This window comes from Lethenteron reissneri, chromosome 24 (assembly GCF_015708825.2).
Source record: "Lethenteron reissneri isolate LAM-NWPU_2019-01 chromosome 24, ASM1570882v1, whole genome shotgun sequence".
Classification (NCBI taxonomy): Eukaryota; Metazoa; Chordata; class Hyperoartia; order Petromyzontiformes; family Petromyzontidae; genus Lethenteron; species Lethenteron reissneri.
In genome coordinates this window covers 7,193,777-7,215,847 of record NC_083802.1, presented here as the reverse complement: position 1 = coordinate 7,215,847, position 22,071 = coordinate 7,193,777, and the positions used below count along the sequence as shown (strand labels likewise).

Here is a 22,071-nt window from a genome sequence, read left to right as displayed (position 1 = left end):
CTGAACGCGTTGGGTGCATAGGCCCCGCGTATACTCCCGTACGTCACCTAGCTCTTTGCCTATGTTCTTGTGTACAACAAAAGCCTAATAAAAAAAATGGTGGCCATCCCTACATCTTGCCCCGGGAAGGTGGGAAACCCCCCTACAAGCCATGCCCAGTGCGTCCAAGGTGACGGTACCGATGGCATCGAGGCCTTCCCATGTGTTGTTACACTCCCCACAGTAATGTGATGCCACACATCAGGCCATCTCATCGCTCCATATCTGTGGTGTTAATCCTCTTGGGCACGATCCCTCCCCTGGGAGCCATTCCATAACCAGCCTCGTCCATCGACCATGCTTCTAGTTACGTGTCCTGCTCAAGTCTACGTTTCTAAGACAGTCGATTCAATGTGTCAGATTTGTACGTATGTTGCTTTCGTGCTGTACGTAGCCATCCATGCTTATTGGAGATTTGCATAGGTTTTCTGAACTATGCACTCTTTCCGTCTCTCGGTGTCATTTTCAGCATGCATCTCTCCAAGCTTCTCTGTGTACTTTTCAGCTTTGGTTCCGTTGTTCTTTGTCAGTTTCCATGTTTCGAATCCATCTGATATGGCGTGCAGTGATTCAAAACTTTTCTGTTTCGGCACATTTATATTTTATGTTTTTTTTCCTTTTCAAATAACAGTTCCCAATAGTACGGAGTTCATAATTTAGATTCCACTATAATACTTGCTACAGATATACGTACTCTGGTGCATTGTCCACCAACAATTTACCTCTTTTCAGCAAACTCATTGCACATGGTTTGTGCGTTACTCGTATTTATCTTGAGCCCAACCTTGCAGTCTTCGGTCATTTCCTCGAGTTAATTTCCATTGCTCGTTATAATAACTGTTGTCCGCAAATCTGAGTTGGTTAATAACTGTCTCCATTGTTGAACTTATTTCACACGGTACGTAGCTAACCGTGCTCATCGGAGGTGCGGGGAAGGACAATGAAATGTTATGCCTCCAATTTTCCAAATTTACTTTTGTAAGATAGCTTCTGTTGTTATGATTAACTGCGGTGAGAGCGTATCTCCTTGCCCGACTCCTGTGATCATTTGTATTGTGTTACTTCGTACAATCTCGGTGTATCTGGTCCACCTTTATAAATGCATTAAAACATCTATATTTTCCTAGAGTGCTTATTTTGAGAACTTTAATTAAATCCCTCTTCTTATTCTCCATAATTCTGTTCTCTACGACATTTGTGTCAATTTACTGTATGTTCATGTGATTAGACACAAATGACTCCACAATTCTTCGAGTAAGTTTCGTCTCCCTTTTTGAGTAGACGAACAACACCCATAACTGAGGTAAGCCTATTATCGGTCAATAGTTGGCAATTGTAGCTAAACATCAGTAGTAAGCGCTTTTTTTATGTTGAAATCGGCTTGAATGGCCAATGAGGGGAGTATAAAATGTTTTTTTTTCCCAACAGAGTTGTTTTGGTGACTGATGAATGGCGTTTGTGCAATGCACAACAGTAACATTGTCAGTCTTGAGCAGGACATGCTTCTGAAATAGCTTTTTCTCTGCACAATTGAATGTTGAGACAGAAGCGCTTTCGGAACTGTGGAGTTCTGTACCCGCTGCCCTATTCCATCATGGGGTTCTCCTTTGCCACGGCGAACGAGCCCGGATAGGCGAGCCAACCCTGCCCAGTAGACGTTTTGTGCGTGCGCTCCTGGCAAACGAGCAACCGCGTTCATTTATTCACACGCTTGCGTACACTTGCTAGGCCTGTGATTCTCCTTGAAGATCGCGTCGTCTCTTGTGGTGTTTTAGTTAAGTCTACGTGAAGGTCCTGTATACGCACGGTAGCAGTACAGCACTGTGCTGTGTTTAGACCTGCGGTGGTATAGAGCGCCAGACTCACAATCACAAGGTCACGAGTTCAAACGCTCGTTGGGGATCGACTTGCCCCGATAAATTGAATGCTCCTCTACTTTTTGGAAACTCAGCAGTGGTGGACCTTGAGACTTACCTGTACCACGTGGAACGTGGAATTTCCATCACTGTCACCAATGAATGTGAGCATCCACTCCATCGCCACGTATACAATAGGCAGGGAGACACTTTGACTTTGCGCACTGAATACGGCCCATGATGTAGTGTGATAGAGTGCACAGGGGCCATGCCATATAGGAGGAGCAATATGAATAACCTGCCATCATCTGGCAGGACGTTGTGGAATGTTAAATAAACGTGGGAGATTTCCCCTGGGTTGTTTTGCAATCTCGGTCACAAGGTGGTCACACGAACCACACTGCACAAGGGCTGAGGCATAATGCACAAAGGCTCCCGGTGCTTCTTGTACGTGTTTCTGCGTGTTATTCGTGGGGAGCGGTGGTGTAGCGGTTAGCGAGCTGCGCTATGAACCCGGCGACACGGGTTCCATTCCCGCTCACGGCCAACATCAGTGACGATTATCTGAACCGGTCCTGGGCTTCCCCTAGGTCGACTCAGGCTCAAATGTGTACCTGGTGCAGTGTGTAAACATTGCCACTAGGGAGACAAAGGCGGTCGGGCGTGGTGCTGGCCACCCACCCCCTCGTGTACCGTTCCGGCCTTCATAGGTGCTCGCTTACAGCACTTGCTCCTACAGTCAGTTAAGGCTATATGGGGGATCTTTATCTTATTTGGAACTCATGGTTTTCCAGCCTCCACTGTCTTTCTTTCACGATGGAGTTTTCTCATCATTTACAGATTGGAGAACCACGCACGGCATAGTATTTAGGAGCTCCTACTGCCCGCCTTGTCAGCTGATTTAAGAATGCATCACAAATTTGCGGCACAAATTAGATTCTTATCCGCAGTCACGTTGATGTTGCCTCTATCATTATTGGTATTGCAATTTTTTTGTTTATGGTAATTTATGTTATTTACAGTGCAGCGTTTCGCTTGTTTCCAGCGGCATATATATGAGCAAAAAATAGACATTTTTAATGTGGCAGTGGGCAAGAACAATTAAACGTTGGAATAATGAGCTCGACAAATATTGAATTTAGAGCATGCAGTTAAGCTTGAGACAGACAATGCGGCACGCATGAAATATAACAATCATAAGGTGTCGTGTTCATAAAGTGCAGTAATGTAATACAGAAGTGTATTTAAATGAGCGTTAAGTTTCTGTGCGGGGACCTGACTGTCATTGAACCCTCAACACACTGGATACCGGAGGCAGCTACTCTTACTGGCAAGCCTTGAACCGAATCGACACGTGGCTATAAACATGGATATCATTGTGCGCTACTGCATAATTAAATTATATATGTGTACAGTACATAAGGCTGGATAACAGTGCAGTAAAAATGTGCCACCCTTTTGTCAATCCGCTGCTGGATGAAGCCTTCCCCCGCGGGTGATGTTGACAACCGCTGCACCACCGCTCTCCCAGGGATGGAGAAGGCGCTGATGCTAACCGCTGCACCACCGCTCTTCCAGGGCTGGTGAAGGCGCTGATGCTAACCGCTGCACCACCGCTCTCCCAGGACTGGAGAAGGCGCTGATGCTAACCACTGCACCACCGCTCTCCCAGGGCTGGTGAAGGCGCCGATGCTAACCGCTGCACCACCGCTCTCCCAGGGCTGGTGAAGGTGCTGATGCTAACCGCTGCACCACCACTCTACCAGGGCTGGTGAAGGCGCTGATGCTAACCGCTGCACCACCACTCTCCCAGGGCTGGAGAAGGCGCTGATGCTAACCGCTGCACCACCACTCTCCCAGGGATGGAGAAGGCACTGATGCTAACCGCTGCACCACCACTCTCTCAGGGCTGGTGAAGGTGCTGATGCTAACCGCTGCACCACCACTCTCCCAGGGCTAGAGAAGGCGCTGATGCTAACCGCTGCACCACCACTCTCCCAGGGATGGAGAAGGCGCTGATGCTAACCGCTGCACCACCACTCTCCCAGGGCTGGTGAAGGCGCTGATGCTAACCGCTGCACCACCGCTCTCCCAGGGCTGGAGAAGGCGCTGATGCTAACCGCTGCACCACCGCTCTCCCAGGGCTGGAGAAGGCGCTGATGCTAACCGCTGCACCACCGCTCTCCCAGGGCTGGAGAAGGCGCTGATGCTAACCGCTGCACCACCGCTCTCCCAGGGCTGGAGAAGGCGCTGATGCTAACCGCTGCACCACCGCTCTCCCAGGGCTGGAGAAGGCGCTGATGCTAACCGCTGCACCACCGCTCTCCCAGGGCTGGAGAAGGCGCTGATGCTAACCGCTGCACCACCACTCTCCCAGGGCTGGAGAAGGCGCTGATGCTAACCGCTGCACCACCACTCTCTCAGGGCTGGAGAAGGCGCTGATGCTAACCGCTGCACCACCACTCTCCCAGGGCTGGAGAAGGCGCTGATGCTAACCGCTGCACCACCACTCTCCCAGGGATGGAGAAGGCGCTGATACTAACCGCTGCACCACCACTCTCCCAGGGCTGGTGAAGGCGCTGATGCTAACCGCTGCACCACCACTCTCCCAGGGCTGGTGAAGGCGCTGATGCTAACCGCTGCACCACCACTCTCCCAGGGCTGGAGAAGGCACTGATGCTAACCGCTGCACCACCGCTCTCCCAGGGCTGGAGAAGGCGCTGATGCTAACCGCTGCACCACCGCTCTCCCAGGGCTGGAGAAGGCACTGATGCTAACCGCTGCACCACCGCTCTCCCAGGGCTGGTGAAGGCGCTGATGCTAACCGCTGCACCACCGCTCTCCCAGGGCTGGAGAAGGCGCTGATACTAACCGCTGCACCACCGCTCTCCCAGGGATGGAGAAGGCGCTGATGCTAACCGCTGCACCACCGCTCTCCCAGGGCTGGTGAAGGCGCTGATGCTAACCGCTGCACCACCACTCTCCCAGGGCTGGTGAAGGCGCTGATGCTAACCGCTGCACCACCGATCGTTGGCGTGTTGGGACACGCCTGTGATCCGGCACCGGTGGTGGATCGCAGTAATTATCGCGTGCGTGAGACGCGCGTGCCGCCACCCGCAGTGGTACGCGGTGTCCTGTGTGAAGGAAAGTCTTTGAGTGAGTGGGCTCAGCCGGTCCTCGTATCACGCAGCGGGAGTTTTTTTTGTTCTCTCTCTCTTGCCCTTGCCCGCTCCATTTCCGCCCAAATGTTAAAATACCCACTTGAGAATTCTCCTTAAATTTCAACCACACAGATAGACACGGATGGGCAGGATGCACGTGCTACGAGTTCCTCTTACCCTCGCCTCTTGTGTCTGAACAAAACAGAGATCGATCGGGGATGCAGATATTAGAGATTGGTGGGTTATGCAGCTGCGGGTAAGAGGCGGTGTTGCTGAACAGTAGTTGAAAATGCGTGTAGATTTAACGTGATAACACGTTCAAAATGGAACGCTTTAGCCGTCGAGGATCTGCAATAAAACGATGATTAAGAGACCTTGGGTCAATTCACAGCTAGATGAAGGTCTTCGGCCGCTGTCGTCGGTCATGGGCGTCGTTTGACCATACTTCCCCATGCCAGTGAGTGCGGGTGCTAGAAGGGGGTTGTGAGGCAGGGCTGGTTCAGACATCGCTGGCCACCGATATTCGCCGTGGTCAGGAGTCAGTGCGCCAACCACTATGCCACTGTTCCCCCACATCTGCCGTCTGCTGCTATGTAGATGAAATGTGTGAGGTGGAGATTGGAGTTTTTACTTGAACAGGAACTTGATAAACTACTATACAGTGCAGTATGCGATTCCTGCACTAACTTTAAAATAGAAATTGTCGTTTGAAAAGTGATTACAATTGTATATTTTTTTGACTTTCCCCAGCACAGTGCACAATAGTTTTGGTCATTAAAATGTGTTAAATTATCTTATCTTAATGTAATTAATGTAGCACCTTAATCAAGGCGCTTTACAGAGAGGATTAAGAACGGTACATATGAACGTTGTGGTGGAGATGAGGTTTAATAAAATAGATCAGAGGAAGCATTGGGACACATCTGTGATCCGTGAATGTGGCGAAAGAAAAATTGATGGCGAAATGATTGGTAGGCGTGCGAATAGTTTCTGTGCCTAACCTCACATTTCGGACGCTACGCAATAGTGCTTTGGATGGGCGATCACCATGTGCGAAAGTCCATGTGCAGTAGGCGACGTGGGCACTCGAGGGGCAGCGTAGAGAAAACTAAATCCATTCTGTAGTCCGCCACCATTCGCCGTACCACACCACATTGACCCATGTGGTGAAGTTTCAAGTTTATCGTCTTATTTTCAAGAGTGACTGGGAGTCATCATCCTGCCAGTAGTGGGTAATGATTGTCATGTACAAGCATAGTCCCAATTTAGATCATTTTCTAATTCGTCAAAATGTGCACCCTCGCGCTCGTACACGCTGGCCTACCACTGCAAATAATGTAAGGAGATCTGTAACATTCACTGTCAGACATACGGCGGCGCGTATTACCATGGTTAATACATCGGTGGTAATTATCAGGGCGGCCGCTTGATTCCAACCGTCAACCTCTGCAACAAGCGTCGAACGTGTTACCGCTGCGAGGCCATTACACGAGGTATGGCCAAATTACCCTCATCCTACGCATGGCATGGGGAGGCCCTCGTGTAGCAGTGCACTGACAAAAAAACAATGTGAACACGGCCACTACCATGTTCATGTACATGGTTGGTCGTGGCCATGGTTGCTAGTGGTCGTGTTCACTTTATTTTATTTCAAATGCTGACTCTAAAATGCAATTATAGAGCCCAGCATTGTAAGTTTATCTGGAAGGAGCCAGCAAGCTTTATGCTGCCTCGCGAATTTGCCATTTTACAAATTAACGCTGAAAATAGGCTTTGTCGTTATCGCCACAGCTGGTTTTCACGTTACGCAGTCCTCATTATACCTGAACTGTGGTAAATGACCCCGCTCGGTGGAATTAATTGCCAAATTAGATTTATCCGCGCGATAAAAATTGGCGCCTGGGCATTCAAGGAGACACGGTAACATGTCCTGCAGCCTGCGCTTGCGCGATTATGCCGCAGCGTGGCGAATTGACAACCGCTGACAGTTGTTGTGTGTCAGCACAAAGTGTGTTACCAAATTCGTTACATCCCTGGCATATCTGGCCTTTGCTCTGTGCTGATCGTTTTATCACAACCATCCCAACTGCAATCCATACTGGGTCAGTGAGTCATTGGAGAGAATCCCAAAATGACCAGCCCTGTTTGCTCTGTAAGTTGAGTCAGAATCCGGAATTCAAATTAATCCTCCTGTATATGCCTGCACACTCGGGGCACTCTGACCATGCCAGCATTCTTCAGAGTTATTGTTACGGCTCTCTCATCTCCAGGCTCAATTAAGCTACACCTGCCAAATAAATGTACTGCAGAAACATTTCTTCGGCATGAGCTCTGGGTAATTCAACACACTGGGCTAGGGTGACATCCCTGGATTGCTGCATCTGTCACCGGTCACACCCCTTTGGCAGCTTGTGTCCGATATAATAGGATTTCCCCTGGGATAATGCCAAGTCGGGCTGAGCTTTAGCTACATGTCATGGTCAGATTGAACCTGACGCTGTCCCACTTTAATGCTGAGACAACAACTCCACAGATGAGAGCCCGACTGCATCTTGGGGAGCAATTGCCGTAATTAAGGAGATCTCTTCGTTGGCGACTGTGTCACCGACATGTCCTCCAAATCGATGTCAAGTTTCTGCTGACCTGGACTAAGAGTTGTGCATTATCATGCACTGCACACGTATCGAATACTCTTTCCAGTTCAATTGGAGTACTGTATATATGTTTTTAAATCACAGTTGCTGGGCACAGGTCCAAAGAGTCAGCAGCAGTAAGAGCCATGTTTTGCCCTGCAGTGTGATGGTTGAACACAGAATGGATGTGACAGAACAGTCAGTCTGGTAGGCCGAGTCCTCAGCATGGCTGGAGGAATTAATAAGTTAAGTACCACTTTGTGTCGGAAGTCAACAGGGGTCATCCTATGGTTAGACTGAACTCTGTCAGAGTACTTTGGAATTCCTACCTCTGGCTCGGGTCTGCCTAAAGATAGGAGTGGCACCCCAATAATTTGTCGTGCTAGGAGACTTTCACATCGTCGATCCTGGAATTGAGTTGTGGGTATATACAGAGTGTCTCAAAAGGATGGACCCAATTTCAAAGCAGTATATTTCACGATGGCAACATGTTAGAATTACACGAAAAGTTACAAACGGTTTAATGAGTTAGCAAGTATTACTAACCATTTTATAAATGCTCTATGTGCCCTTCACCTGCTGTATGGACAACATCGAGACGATAGTTGAATTCGTCCCAAACGCCTCTCAAAGTGTCTTCTTCCACTGAAGTCACCGCTGCCGTGATTCTGTTTTTGAGGTCATCCAGATTAGTCGCTAACGGTGGCACAAATACACGGTCTTTGATATAACCCCACAAGAAAAAGTCGCAGGGTGTGATGTCTGGGGATCTTGGGGGCCAAGAGTGTAGCGCCAAATCTTGGGGTCCCATGCGACCTATTCAACACTGAGGCGGCGTGTGTCTTGCGAATGACTGAGGCTAGGGGCTGTTTGTGCGCTGGGAGAGGCATCTCATGGTAATCATTTGAAGCTCTATGCCCCGCCCTCTCAAGTGGTTTCATTCATGTGCGGTTCGTGGTTGCAGAGATATAGCGATTTCAAATCGGGTCCATCTGTTTAAAACACCCTGTAATACTGCTTGGTGGCTTTGGGAGAGGCCTTCGTCCAGCAGTAGGATAGATCATGGCTGATGATATTGCCGTGAGTGATTATCCGGCTGGAATGGTGGTGCGTGTCTGTGCTCCAGAAATGTTGAAGGAAGGGGCAGGTGGCCTGCGAATTTGTCAGGAGATGGCCGTACACCCGGAGCCCATCTGTGCTGAGCTTCGGTTATATTGTCCCCTCATATGTGTGGGTTTCCTCTGGGTACTCTGGTTTTCTCCCACACATAGAACAGCTCTTGAATGGAATTGACCAAACTTCCCATTTGTTAGACCTGTGTGGCCCAGTCTCTCAGAACAACAATTGCGCGCTCCACTAACGCATGAATACAGCAGCTCTCTTGCATGCACAGAAATAGAATAAGTCACACAATATGCCTCCTTCACATACCTGTCCTGCCACATAAAAACACAACGGTATTTTTTACACATACCATCAACCACACAGCCTTCTGGAAGTGCATAATTTCAGCAGCTTTGGTTTAATACAAGCAAACGTTGGACTGGTTTTGACACCCAGTGTCTCAACAGGCTTACTTGAACCAATGCTGGTGAATGCCACATGTTTATAGGGAAGATAGATATGGATCATCGCTCGACGCTGTGTATTTTAGAACATGCTGTATTATTTTAAATTCATGACTGGCTCTAAGGCTTCAGATGTCTCTTTACCTTCCCCTTGAGAAGAACATGATGTTTCAACCTTTGTCATACATGAAAGTAGATGCTGCTACAGGGTAATGTTACCACACGTCACTTGCAATCCACAGGACATAATTAAGTTAAAATGGTTCAGTTACTTAAATCCCCATACCTCTGTCCACCCAGCAATTTAACAAATGGGTAAACCACATTTGGTTGTGTGGTGGGGTAAAGTGTGGGTACACCCACCTCTGCCAAGACGTTTGACCAACATACTCCCGAGAGCGCCTTCTAGCGAAGGCTCTTCTGCCGGCAGTGGCGTGAGCGAGCAATTGCAGGGCTGGACCTTTCACCCTTTTTCAGTGCATGAAATAATTTGGTGGGTTCTGGCACACGGCTATGGAAAAAGAGAGTTCATTCTGGCCTTGGGATCACTATGGGTGACGTAGAAAAAAACACGAATGCAACAGAATCTTGGATAAAAAACCGGGAGGGTTGTTTCGGGCTCGTGGCTATTCAGCTGGAACGCACGCGACGTGAAAACCCAACGGCAAAACTTACACCACTGCCGCCGGTTTTTTTTAATTCACAGAATTTCAGACTCGGCGTAGGCTTCAAGCGGGACAATCCCCTCATTCCGGTGCACCATAAGGCCTTCAACACAGCGGGGGGGGGGGGGGGGGGGTGCTTTGATGTGTTTGAACATTTTTAAATAAATTAATTCGCCAACCAGTGGGTTGGGCAGCGGTGGCAAAAAATAAAACATTGGCAGAGCCAGCGTCTGAAATAAAGCAACCTCGCGTGGTGCTTCACACGCAGAGCGTGCGAGTCCTCGTTGTGTCGCGAAGAAATGAGGGATTTTTGTTTTTCATCGTCCGCACTCCTCCTGACACTCGGGCGTCACGTGAAGGGCACGGAGTCCACGGGGGTGGAAGGGGCACGGGTAGGGGGAGGGACAAACCCTCGGTGGCTTTTCACGCGCAATGCACACGGGTCCTGAGCCATCACTACGAGCGGACAACCTCGGCTCCTAATGTGGTCACTGCACCTGTCAGCTCTCTCCGCCTGCCCTGCGGCCACCCCCGTCGTCACATCAATTACCCTCCCTCACCCACCCACCCACCACCCCATGGCTGCTTGTTATGCCAGCAATAAGTTCCGCCATAATAGAGGTTTTTTTTGGGTTAGATCGCGTCAATATATTAATGTGTCGTTAAAACCCGCCACCACCCGACACAGCCAACTAGTAAGGGTTGTCGCGTTAACAGGACGCGCCAATTCGTCACTAGTACAGCACGCCGGTGTGTTGGAGAGCCAAGCCACAATCTTGAGTACGTTTTGCCAGTAATTACAAACTAGCTTCATCAGGCCTAAATTCCCCGGTTGTTTATGCTGATGTTAGAAGTGCAGCAGTGCCGTCCCGGAGATTAAACATCTTTCTCACTAGGCCCTGAGCACTTGGCAGATGCATTAACATCGTCACGCAAGGAAGTCGATGAAATTGATTGCAATGCACATATGGTGCCTTGCTGCATAACCACATGTGTTTGGGTGTGAGGCACAGGATTTGTGCGGGGAGTGAGGAATGAGGGTTGGGGAGAGAGGGGGGTGGGGGTGCAACCTCTGGATAATTTTCCTCTTAGAGTTTGGTATTTGCACTGGTCATGTGCTTTGGGGAAATCTTGCTATTTCAGATTTTATGAGAAGCACACCGTTTATGGGTCATGAATTTCTTCTGTCGCTCATCCTAAAGCAATCATTCTGGTATACTGCGTGCCGGTCACGCCCTCAGTCATTCCTCTTCTCTCCCAAGCCTCATTAGAATTCTGTCTCTTTGTCTTCTTGATGGCCTTCCTCTGTCCTGCGCCTCTCAGCTTATGCTCCTCGATGACTCAACGAGGCATATTTTGATCTGCTATTGTTAAACATTAGCCCAACTGCTTCGGTCTCCTTGTCACCTGTTATCTCACTGTTTAATTTGAGATCAAGTCATTCCCACGTTTGCTCCGGAAATACTCGTGCCGACTCGAGTTAGCAATGCCAAATCATGCGTTTCACACATCTTGCACGTGCAGGTTTTCCAAAATATTAATTCGAATTCCATCGTCGTGCCTCTGTCGTGAGAAGCATCGGATGCCCGTCCGGTTTAAATTGGTCTTTACCAGCAGCTTGCGGCCAGCATCATTCACGGGTGGTACAATGCACGGCTCGTTAAAAATCACAGGCCCTCTGATGAGGTCACCGCTGTGAAACACGACGCTCCGTGAGTGCCACAGATCCGCCCCTCGACCTCTCCCACCGTCCGCCGATTCCAACCTCTCGCCCTCCGCTGCGAGCAGCGTAGCGGAGCCAGCAGAAAACCTCGCCTCTCAATGTGGCTACCAAGGGTTCACGCACGCTGCGTTATATAACTCGGCTCAGGCTCTGCGTGACTTTATCGCAGTTCGACCATTGAGATACGTTGACACAGCTTAAGATTTGCTTTCTTTAATATGTTCAGACTCCGTATTTGCTTTTTTGACACAAAAAGCATAACACATTCGTCAGTAAGATTGCCTTAAGAGGATACATATATAATAGGCGACATCTGTGGGCAATGGTCCTTCTTTGTAGCATGTGGTGCTTGTTATTTGTGCTTCTGCACCACTGCCAATGCAGCGTCACCAAAATTTTTTTTTTTTTTTACATAGGTCACTCACCCATTTACGGTTCAAGCTTCAAAGTTAAACACAGAAGATTAGTGAAGCACCTGTATGCCCCAATGAGCAATGAGATGGAATTCGTCTCCGTCGGTGACCCCTGAGATGGTGGTGGAAATTCCACATTCCTATGGCCATGTCAAATGTGTGTCCGGTGTCATGTCACGTGATGAAGAGAATACATTTGTAAGTTTCACAGAGCAGTGCAACTCCCGCCTTGCTACGTAATATTGTTTTATTTTATTTTATACCTACGTGACTTTACCGAAAGAACCAAAGAGTATAATATTGTTTGTTGCAGAATGATATTTCATCATCTTTTTTTGTACAGCTGGCTAAGACCATCAACTTACTCCACTTGAGAATTTGGTATAGTCACAGGTGGCTGCTTAAATTCGAACCCAGGATTTGTGAGGTACCCCAGCACAGCGCCCTCACCTCTGAGCTAGAGTCGCAAATCGAGTTGGAACGAGGTCGTTTTCACGGCTTGCCATTCGGGTGCAGGTCAGGTCATGCCGTGAGCTATAACGCGATGAAGATGCCCCGATGCAGGACCCGACTCTGAGCCTCCCGATTACCTCAGAGTGGTACTCGTGGCCTGGCTTCATCCCTGATTTGAATTTAAATTTCTCACTTTCCCAGTGCGAATGAATTTGCTGTGACCACTGCTTCAGTGCAAATGTAGGAACCCAGAAACTCTCAAACCGCACATCTTTATGAAACAGCCAATAGACTTTGCCCCGACGATATCCCATGTTGTTGCTATTCTATCCCTGCGTATGATGGCAATATGTTCGGGAGACAGATGCTCATGTCGAGGTCTGCTCGCCACGAGATGACTTTAGATGAGGTCTTCAGGAGAGAGTTCGTGTAGTTTTTGCTATTCCTGCGCCGTTGAAGGAGTACAGACTACAGTTACTAGTGAAGACATTGGCACAATCTACCAACAAAAAACATAAAAGGAATGCTTGACGTCCAGTGTACTTATCCCATGGTGTTTATTGATGCAAATGGTGCTGCTCCAATACGGATAATGGTGTAAGGAATGCTTATACTAATACAGTTTATTATCCTGGAAAGACTCTATGGAGTCCAAAACATTTTTTAGCCTCAACATATTAATACAGTACTGGGCATGCCACAGACTGGTGACGTACAGCACACGTCTGAATAAACAACACGGTGAGCCGTTCATCGCCACCCCGCTGATTTCTAATGCACCTCGTATTTTTTTCCCCTCAACTGGTGATTGCATGTGGTAAAAGAGATGGGTTTTCATATCTTCAAGAGGAGAGCCTTTGAAATAAAGCATGTCTTCCCCATATTCTTGGTTCTTTCGGTAAAGTCACGTAGAAGGGAAATAATATTTTTTATTATTTTCCTTCTACGTGACTTTACCGAAAGAACCAAGAATATGAATCCCTGCAGTCACGAAAGCTTTAAATCGAAATGTCTTCCCCAATTATCCTCGTGGGGTTTTACCTCTGCACAGATTTTATGGAGGTATGAAGCAATAAGGCTGGTGTGCTCATGCGATTAAAAAAACACATTTCGTGATGGACACCAATGTGTACGCCAATCGTGAAAAATGCCCAATTGCGTGTAACGGACGGCAAACGTGCAGTGACACGACCGCGTTCCTTCACGCAGCGCGTGCGCGCAATTTACAACCCTTCCTTCCTTCCCAACGCCGATGTCAATCCACAGTCAAGGGAGAAGCCTTCACACTGTACAGGATGAATGCGAATATTCTCTGAATTACGAGCCAATACGGAAAGACTCACATCCCCCCACAACATGTCACAAATCTGGTCGGATGGGGGGGGGGGGGTGTGGATGGGGGGGGTATTTTGTGCCATCAAACACTCCACCCTCACAACTCCCAATTGGTGATGGGGCAGTTGTAGAGAGATTGGAGAGTTTTCCATACCTGGGCAGTGTGCTCATGACCATCTCCGGTTTGACAGCAGAGGTCTCACTCCGAATCAGTGGAGCGGCATTATCTTTTCAATGGCTGCGTAACGCTGTGTGGAAACTACCTGGTCGGTCGCTCTGCACGAAGCTTCAGGTCTTCTCGGCCACGGTCATGCCCTGCCTTCTCCACGCTTGCAAAACGTGGACCCCCCCCCCCCCTAATGGAACATCTTCGCCCGTTAGAAACATTTAGGCTGGCCTATCTACGATCCATCCTGGGTGTAACCAGGCTGGATTGTGTGAGGAGCTCACAAATCATTAAAAGATCTGGACAAAGTCCCATCGGTGAGCTCCGGCAGGCAAGGCTGCGTTGGCTGAGTCATGTAGCCTGCATGCCCAGTCACCGCATGCCCAGCCACCGCATGCCCAGCCACCGCATGCCCAGCCACCGCATGTCCAGCCACCGCATGCCCAGCCACCGCATGCCTAAACAGATTTTGTTAGGCCTGATAGAGTGGACTTGCCGATGACCGGTACCAGCGGTGTCAAGATCGGCCTCTGTGGAGGAGGCTCGTGAAGGACGCTGCTGGGCAGTTGGAGGAAATTTCCCTCCAGCAACAACTGAGGGCGGAGGAGCGACGCTCACAACAACGAGCGGAGCGCCAGGTGGCTAAAATACAGCAAGCTGGCACAGTAGAGGGCACAGGTGGTGCATCGGCCAGTCATCTCAGTTGACCCATGGCACCTGGGTCTGTCCCAGGACCTCCTGCCAGCGGACGTTCGACACTTCACGTGGCCTTAACATGCACGTAGCCTGGCACAAGCGCCATGGTGACGTTACTGCCACTTAGTGGCGAATAGTGGTTGTTGTTGTTGGTGTGTGGGTGGGTGTAGAGGTGTTTGGGTGCATGTGGGTGTTGAGTGGGGTGTGGCTGGTGAGTGGGGTATGTGTGTGGGTGGCGGGGTGCGTAATAACCCAGAGAGAGCGTTCTCGGTCTAGAAACCCTCCGCCACATTCCGGAATTCCGCGCTGCGATGCGAACACCGCGCACGGCAGTAGCAGCAGCAGCACGATGGAGCCCGAGGGAGCTCGAGGGAGCGTCATCACCCCCGGAGCGGAGTACAGTGCGGTGCAGACAGAACCCGACAGGAAAAGCCATCATTACCAACACAATTCTATAGATGCCGTTCGCTGCATTTGCACGCCTCAGCCATCCCTCCGAAAGGCGTGTTGGGGAAGGCCCTCCGTGTAGCGGTGCACTGACAAAACAAGCTGTTGCGTGTACGTTGGTCGGTGTAGTTGGCCGTGTTAACTTTTTTTGTTTATTATCAGATGCTGACTCTGCAAGTGCGGAGCAGGCAGGGCCCGGCAGGAAAAGCGAATCATTCCTGACACAATGCTTATCGCATTCCGTGGCCATTTCACTTCACTCGGTAGCAAACGCAGAGGGCCAAATCACACTAAACGTGTCGAATGCACACCCTTCGAAAATGGATTTGCCCCCGCCACTGTTTCTACGGTCAAATTAAAGTGCTTCACGTCTTGAATTTCACACGCGGCACGATGTTGGTGCCACGGAGCTCTCGGACGTGATTCTGGGTTGCACCTCCCGGCGTTGTGCTACCTGAGAACACATTCCTCGAGCCACGTCTTGTTAACGGACGTGTCTACACTCCTTCGGCACTGTAGCAGAGCAAACTTGATTTGAAGCTTTCGTGACTGCAGGAATTACTCTTTGGTTCTTTCGGTAAAGTCACGTAGAAAGAAGATAAATTTAATAATGGAGTACGACGTTTCGATTGCGACACGAGCAACCATCGTCAGGTACAGCTAAATTTGAGAGAGAGACAAAACACAGACACGGGGACACACAGACACACAAGCAGAGAGAGACAACACAGACACACAGAGAGAGACACACTGTGTGTCTATGTTATGCGTCTCTCTCTGTGTCTCTGTGTTGTCTCTCTCTGCTTGTGTGTGTCTGTGTGTGTCTGTGTTTTGTCTCTCTCTCAAATTTAGCTTTCCCTGATAAAAGTTGCTTCTGTTGCAATCGAAACGTCGTACTCTATTATTTAATTTATTTTCTTTCTACGTGACTTTACCGAAAGAACCAAAGAGTAGCAGAGTATTTGACTTGCAAGTTCAGAGCACGGGCATGGGTCGGCACGACCTGTCATTCCCTCTAGGGCAATGATTTGAGTTACAGTACCCACTTCATGGTGAGTCAGCGTTGCTTATCCTACAGGGAGAGAGGGAGGCTTATGCCAGCCATAGGAATTTAGAATTTCCACCACTGTTTCGATGCTTGGTGGCTCGGCAGGTCGCGCATGATGCGCTAGCAGTGCGGGTACTCCCACCTCTTCCGAGATATGTGGTCATTGTGGAAGAATAGGTCAGAAATCGTTCTCTAGAGCTCGTCGTAGCAGCGGAGGCAATGCCACCGGCAGTTCCGCGAGCAAGCAAGTGCAGGGCTGCACCTTTACTTTCAGGGCCCCATGAGATCATAGATGTTGTATGTATGTTGAACTTCTGTGTATGGATGTAGAGCCTTTTTCGCACCGCACATAACCAACCGTGCTTAGCGGAGTTGCTGGGGAAGGACAGCAAACTAAACTCAAAAGGCAGTTCTAAAGAAATTAGTTTTCAAGCTAGATGATGATTTTAAAGTGCGTAGCTCTAGTGGCTTCCTAATCTGGGAAGGAAGAGCGTTCCAGACGGCTGCAGAAGCGCATCTGAAAGCGTGTGATGCGGTGACCATATTTGTTCGATTGTTCACCAAAAGCCGCTGCGAGGATGACCGGATGGTTTTTTCTTTGAGACGAGGTCAGCATGTTATTGTGGTTAATTTGTGGCAAGCACTTTGTGTGTATAAGTGTGACCTTTAAGAGATAAGCACACCACATCGACACTCATTTGAACGTGGAAACACGCTGACCCTGGGTGCTTCGTATGAATTCGCTGACACATTTGTGCTGCTCTATGTCTACACAAAAACACATGTTGCACATAATACAAATTCATCATTCGCGTCGTTGTGGAGAAGAGAAGTATAAAAGTAAAAAAACCGACTCCTACAGTATGTGGCATCGAACTGGGACCCGTGTCTAACAGAGAGGGTCCTTGCCGATAAACATCTGGCATTCACCAGCATTACTTCAAGCAAGCCTGACTCTGCTGACGAGACACTAAATGTTGAAACCGGACCAGAGTTATGCTTGTATTGGACCAACGCGGCTAAAATTACGCACCCCCGCAAGGCCGTGTGGCCGATGTCACGTGTAAGCACACGCATCAGCTTATTTACTTTTGTTAACAACATCAATAAACAACTTGTGATCGGCACGGTTGTCATCCTTGTTTTCCACAGCCGATGGCCCAGTGGCTGAGGCTGCGTCCTGCCGACGCCGACAAGTTTCCCGAGAGCTGCTGGAAGCTGCTCTTCTACCTGGCCATCTGGCTGTACGCGGCACACCTGCTCGTCAAGGAGGAGTACCCCTTCTACCACAACCCAGCGGCCGTCTTCTACGGTGAGTGACCGCGACGCAGGACGACGATGCGCCCACCACCACCACCACTCACGGCATCGTGCACTGGCGGAGCCAGTGGGGTGGGGTGGCACGTGCCCCCGCAATGATCCGATCAAAATCCCTAATTTCGCCCGGCCGCCTTTGTCTCCCAAGTGGCGATGTTCACACACCACACCAGTTACTCGTTTGAGGCTGAGTCGACCTAGGAGAGGCCCAGGACCAGTTCAAATAATCGTCACCGGTGGTAGCCGTGAGCGGGAATTGAACTCGGGTCGCCGGGTTCGTAGTGCAGCGCGCGAATCGCTACACAGTCGTTGCCCCCCCCCCACACACACAGGATAAAGACAAAGATCCCCTGTGTAGTCTGTGAGACTGTAGGGGGCAAGTGCTGTTAGCAAGCATCTATGAAGGCCGGCACGGCACACGAGGGGGTGGGTGGCCAGCACCACGCCCGGCCGCCTTTGTCTCCCCAGTGGCGATGTTCACAGCACCACACCACTTACTCGACCCGAACTCGGGTCGCCGGGTTCGTAGCGCAGTGCGCTAACCACTACACTACCGCTCCCCCCACACACACGCGCACGTCCATAGGTACACATACACGCGCTTGCTGCAGACATACAAATTTCAGGGTGCGTACGGCAGTAAACGACTCAAATAATAAAGCAATGCTGCGCGTAGAACGCCTTAGACCTGCAACACATTTGTACTTCCGCACACGGGGTACATAACAGATGTGACGTCACAGCTCACTTGCCGTGCAAAATATATGCATTATTGCGCCCCCCCCCCCCCTCCAAAAAAAATACAAAAGTCTATTTTTATAATTTTTGCATGGTGTACAGTTTGGAAAGTACCCACATGGCAAATTTGTTGCATGTCAGGAAGTACGCTCTAAACATTTTGAACAGACACACATATTCACAAATTCCCCTTTTATGTATATAGATAAATCGGTATTTTGCGGCCCCCACTGCCACTGTAGCATATTATTGTGTGCCAGGGACTCTATGAATGATAGGACAATAGTCTGAGTCCATAATTGGCAATAAGTAACGGCAAAGCGGTTATAAGTGACTCACAGAATTGTGCGCAGTTGCAGTATACAGTACACGACTTCCCTGAAGGCATCAACACCTTCAGCGAGCGCGATGCCGATCACACAACGCGGTTCGAATCGGACCCTCGATCGATGACTGCGCCATCGCCGCACACGCGTCGAATAAAAAGCAAGGGACAAGTCCTTACCTACTAACCCAGCTCACGCTGGCAGGTGCGAGTTGGTGAAAGCTGGGGAGCGTAGATGTGGAACGCAGAGGTACAGTCCAACAATAGGTTCTTGTTGCTGCACTGCACTGTGGATTGTCGACACGTGGCCCTGCTACCTGTAGCACCTGTTATGCACGGCGGTCATCCGTGTAAGCGCTGTTGGGGCTAAAACCTTTTGGGATCTGATGCGATCAGAGATTCTGAAATTATTCTGAAATTATTGGTCATTGGGAATAATTATAGTGAAGTGCTTGATCCAGCTAAGACTCTCTGAGTGGAAATAATTTTTCCGAGGATAGTTCGCTCATGACGTATACGTTGAATGTGTCTCTTAGAGTTAATGATTTACAATTTATACAAATTATACTCTGATGTAACTTGAGGCTGATATAATAAACAAAACGGGACAAATCAGATGCCCGGCGCAAATGAGACGGTTCCAACGAGTAAAATAAGATAAAAAAAACAATGTATGTATGTAGAACTTCTTTCGCACCGTACATAGCCAACCGTGCTACTCTGAGGTGCGGGGGAAGGACAAGAAACTAAACACAAATCATGTAGCCGAATGGTGACAATTCATTAAATCTCTGGGAGTAGAGGGGTTAACCATCACATGCCTGTTGTCGCTTGTGGTGGTGGGGCAAAGCCACCACCCTCCACCCCTCCTGGGGAGTGGTGGTGTAGCGGTTAGCGCACTGCGCTAAAAACCCGGCAACCCGAAGTTCGATTGCCACTCTCGGTCGACACCAGTGACAAATATCTGCACCATGCCGGGGCTTCTCCTAGGTCGACTCGCCTCAAATAAGTACCTGGTGCGGTATTTAAACATCACTACCGGGGAGACAAAGGCAGTCGGGCGTGGATGCTGGCCATCCATTCCCTCGTGTGCCATGCCGGCCCGACACAGGTGCTTGCCAACAGCACTTGCCCCCATAGTCTGTGAAAGGCCACACGGGGGATCTTTGTCTTTGGCTCTGCACAGCGCCAACCCAGGGGCACAATAATATTCCTATCACATCATTCATCGTTGAGTGCATTCGATTAACAAAAAAAAATGCTCATACAAATTGACTTCTCTGGCCTGGCTCTGCTTGAGCGTGGAGCGTTGTGCTGTTCTGCAGAGATATGCTCGGCAATAACCGACGATCTAGAAATGAATTCGAGCGTGGAGCTTTGCCAAAAGGAAGGGAGGGAGATGTGGGAGGGGTTTGCGGTGGTGCGGTGGAGTGGGGTGAAGGCAGCGAGAGAGGAGAGGTGGGGGCTGGGTAGTGGCAACACCAACATTTCCATGGAGATGGAATGCTCTCCAGCTTATTGCTAACAGCTGTTTGTCCTCATAATGTCCTGCATTTTCTTTGCGTATCATGTCCGACCATGGAAGCAAGTCCTAACGCCATTTGTTGTATAAGTCCAGCTCTATATTATACTCCCTAGTTTTTAACAAGACGCAAAAGGTGTGTTCACAAACAGCAGTGTGGTGTGACTCCCATCATGCCTTGCTTAGATGTCACGTGACCAACACACTTAATGTGCCTTGTTAAGACCACCAACACAAAATAACTCCGAATTGTTCTGGAGTTTGGAAAGGGATTATTTTATGTTGTTCATTCAAAATTAAATGTATATGTCTCCCTGAGCAAATGGAAATTGGGGCATTACTCTTTTTCATTGGCAGCTCTTAGGAAGTGAAGGAAATTCCACGTTTTTCTCACTTGGACCACTCTCTGCAGGATGACAGCTGTTGAATTTTGCACACTGAGAGTGGTATCTATTTTATCGACCTCGGTGGGACGAGAGGCTGAGTGAATCTTCCAAACCCAGTTTGTGAACTCGCAGCTAGTTAAGAATCAAGCGATCTAGTGGAGGGGGGGGGGAAGTGCATATGGTGGTAATCACGTGTGTGCCTCTTGAGTGACAGATGAAACGCAAAGACATAATAATAACCATCCGTCCTGAAGTATGCACGGGTAGGTAGGCATTTATGCCCCTTTAAAACCCTCATGCGTTTCTTTGTTTCTGTGTACCGTGGCGCTGACGGGTTGTGCAATTTGCCCGTGGGCACTGACATGGCTCTCCGATGGGTTTTTGGGGGTTTATTTTTTATTACACTATTCCCTCGTTATTCACTAGGGATACGTTCCGGAGATGCTCGTGAACATCAAATTTCGCGGTTAATGATATTGGCCTACGAATATCGTATGCGGAAGGTCTGCAGATGCTTCTAAAGCTTACAGAAGTTATCTCTCTCTCTGTCTCTAATCTCTTCATCTCATCACTTTATCTCATCGCTTTCTCGCGTCATGTTGTCTCTCATCGCTTAATCTCATCAGTCTCATTTTCTCTCTTGATGCAATTCGCGGACAGCCCAAACCGTGGATAGCAAGTTCGTTAATAACTAGGGAATACTGTACACTTGTTTACCCACGAAAGCCTCGCCGAGTCTCATGACTCTCTTTCACGAGGGTCCTGCTAAGCTTTCACAGTAACGGGCGATGATTTCAAAGTATCATCCTCAGTTGAGTACGGTAATTTGCGGGTAATTTTTTCAGACTTGGACAATGACGTCGGCACACAATGGCCTACACTTGGGAACGACATCACACGATCTGTAACGTCCACTTTGAAGCAGACGGCACATGGTATTTTCATGGACAATACACCTGCAGTATTAACCAGGGCGGCCGCTGGAGGTGAACCATGAACCTCTGCGAACGTGCTCCCGCCCGGCTATGTCACTAGGTTGTGAGCCTTCGGTTGCAATCTCTGAGTAACGAAAACACGGAAATTTCCCAGGACTGCTATTTCAAAAAGAGGATGATACTGGGAAAACCAGGACAGGTTGCAACCTTAGTTGTATAGCTGTACTGTGTATCAGACTTCATGCCAAACAACGTACGGTACAAGGTGAAAACGCAGCCAAGAACTGTACATCACCAACCGCGTAAACCCAACAGTGCAAACGTGGCTGTACGCATTTGTCCCGTACATTTCTCTACGGCGCAGGGGTTCTGGTGGTGTTGTTGTTTTATTGGGCGCGCCTCCTGCAAGGAGGGAAGCTGTGGGGACTTGGAGAGCCACCAGTGAAGTGGAGGCTGAGAGCTGTCCTGTGTGGGCGGGCGGGCGGGTGGCACACGACGAACACGAGACGTGCCAAGCGGAGGGGCTCCGGCGCTGCCCTTGAGTTTGAGAGCAGCCGCCGATAATGGTTGTGTCCCTGGCATTTTATTCAAAAGTGGACTTGGACAACATAGCAACTGTTGAACTCGAATATGAATAACACCGAT

General features: G+C 49.2%; 1 protein-coding gene across 1 annotated transcript in view; it reads left to right on the top strand.

The window, feature by feature from the left end:
- Positions 1–22,071, top strand: part of LOC133346477 (ceramide synthase 1-like) — a 59,319-nt gene that overhangs the window by 21,335 nt on the left and 15,913 nt on the right. The window contains exon 2 of the mRNA XM_061558088.1: positions 17,356–17,515. Coding sequence (XP_061414072.1) covers positions 17,356–17,515 — 160 coding nt within the window. The remainder of the gene's footprint in view (positions 1–17,355; positions 17,516–22,071) is intronic.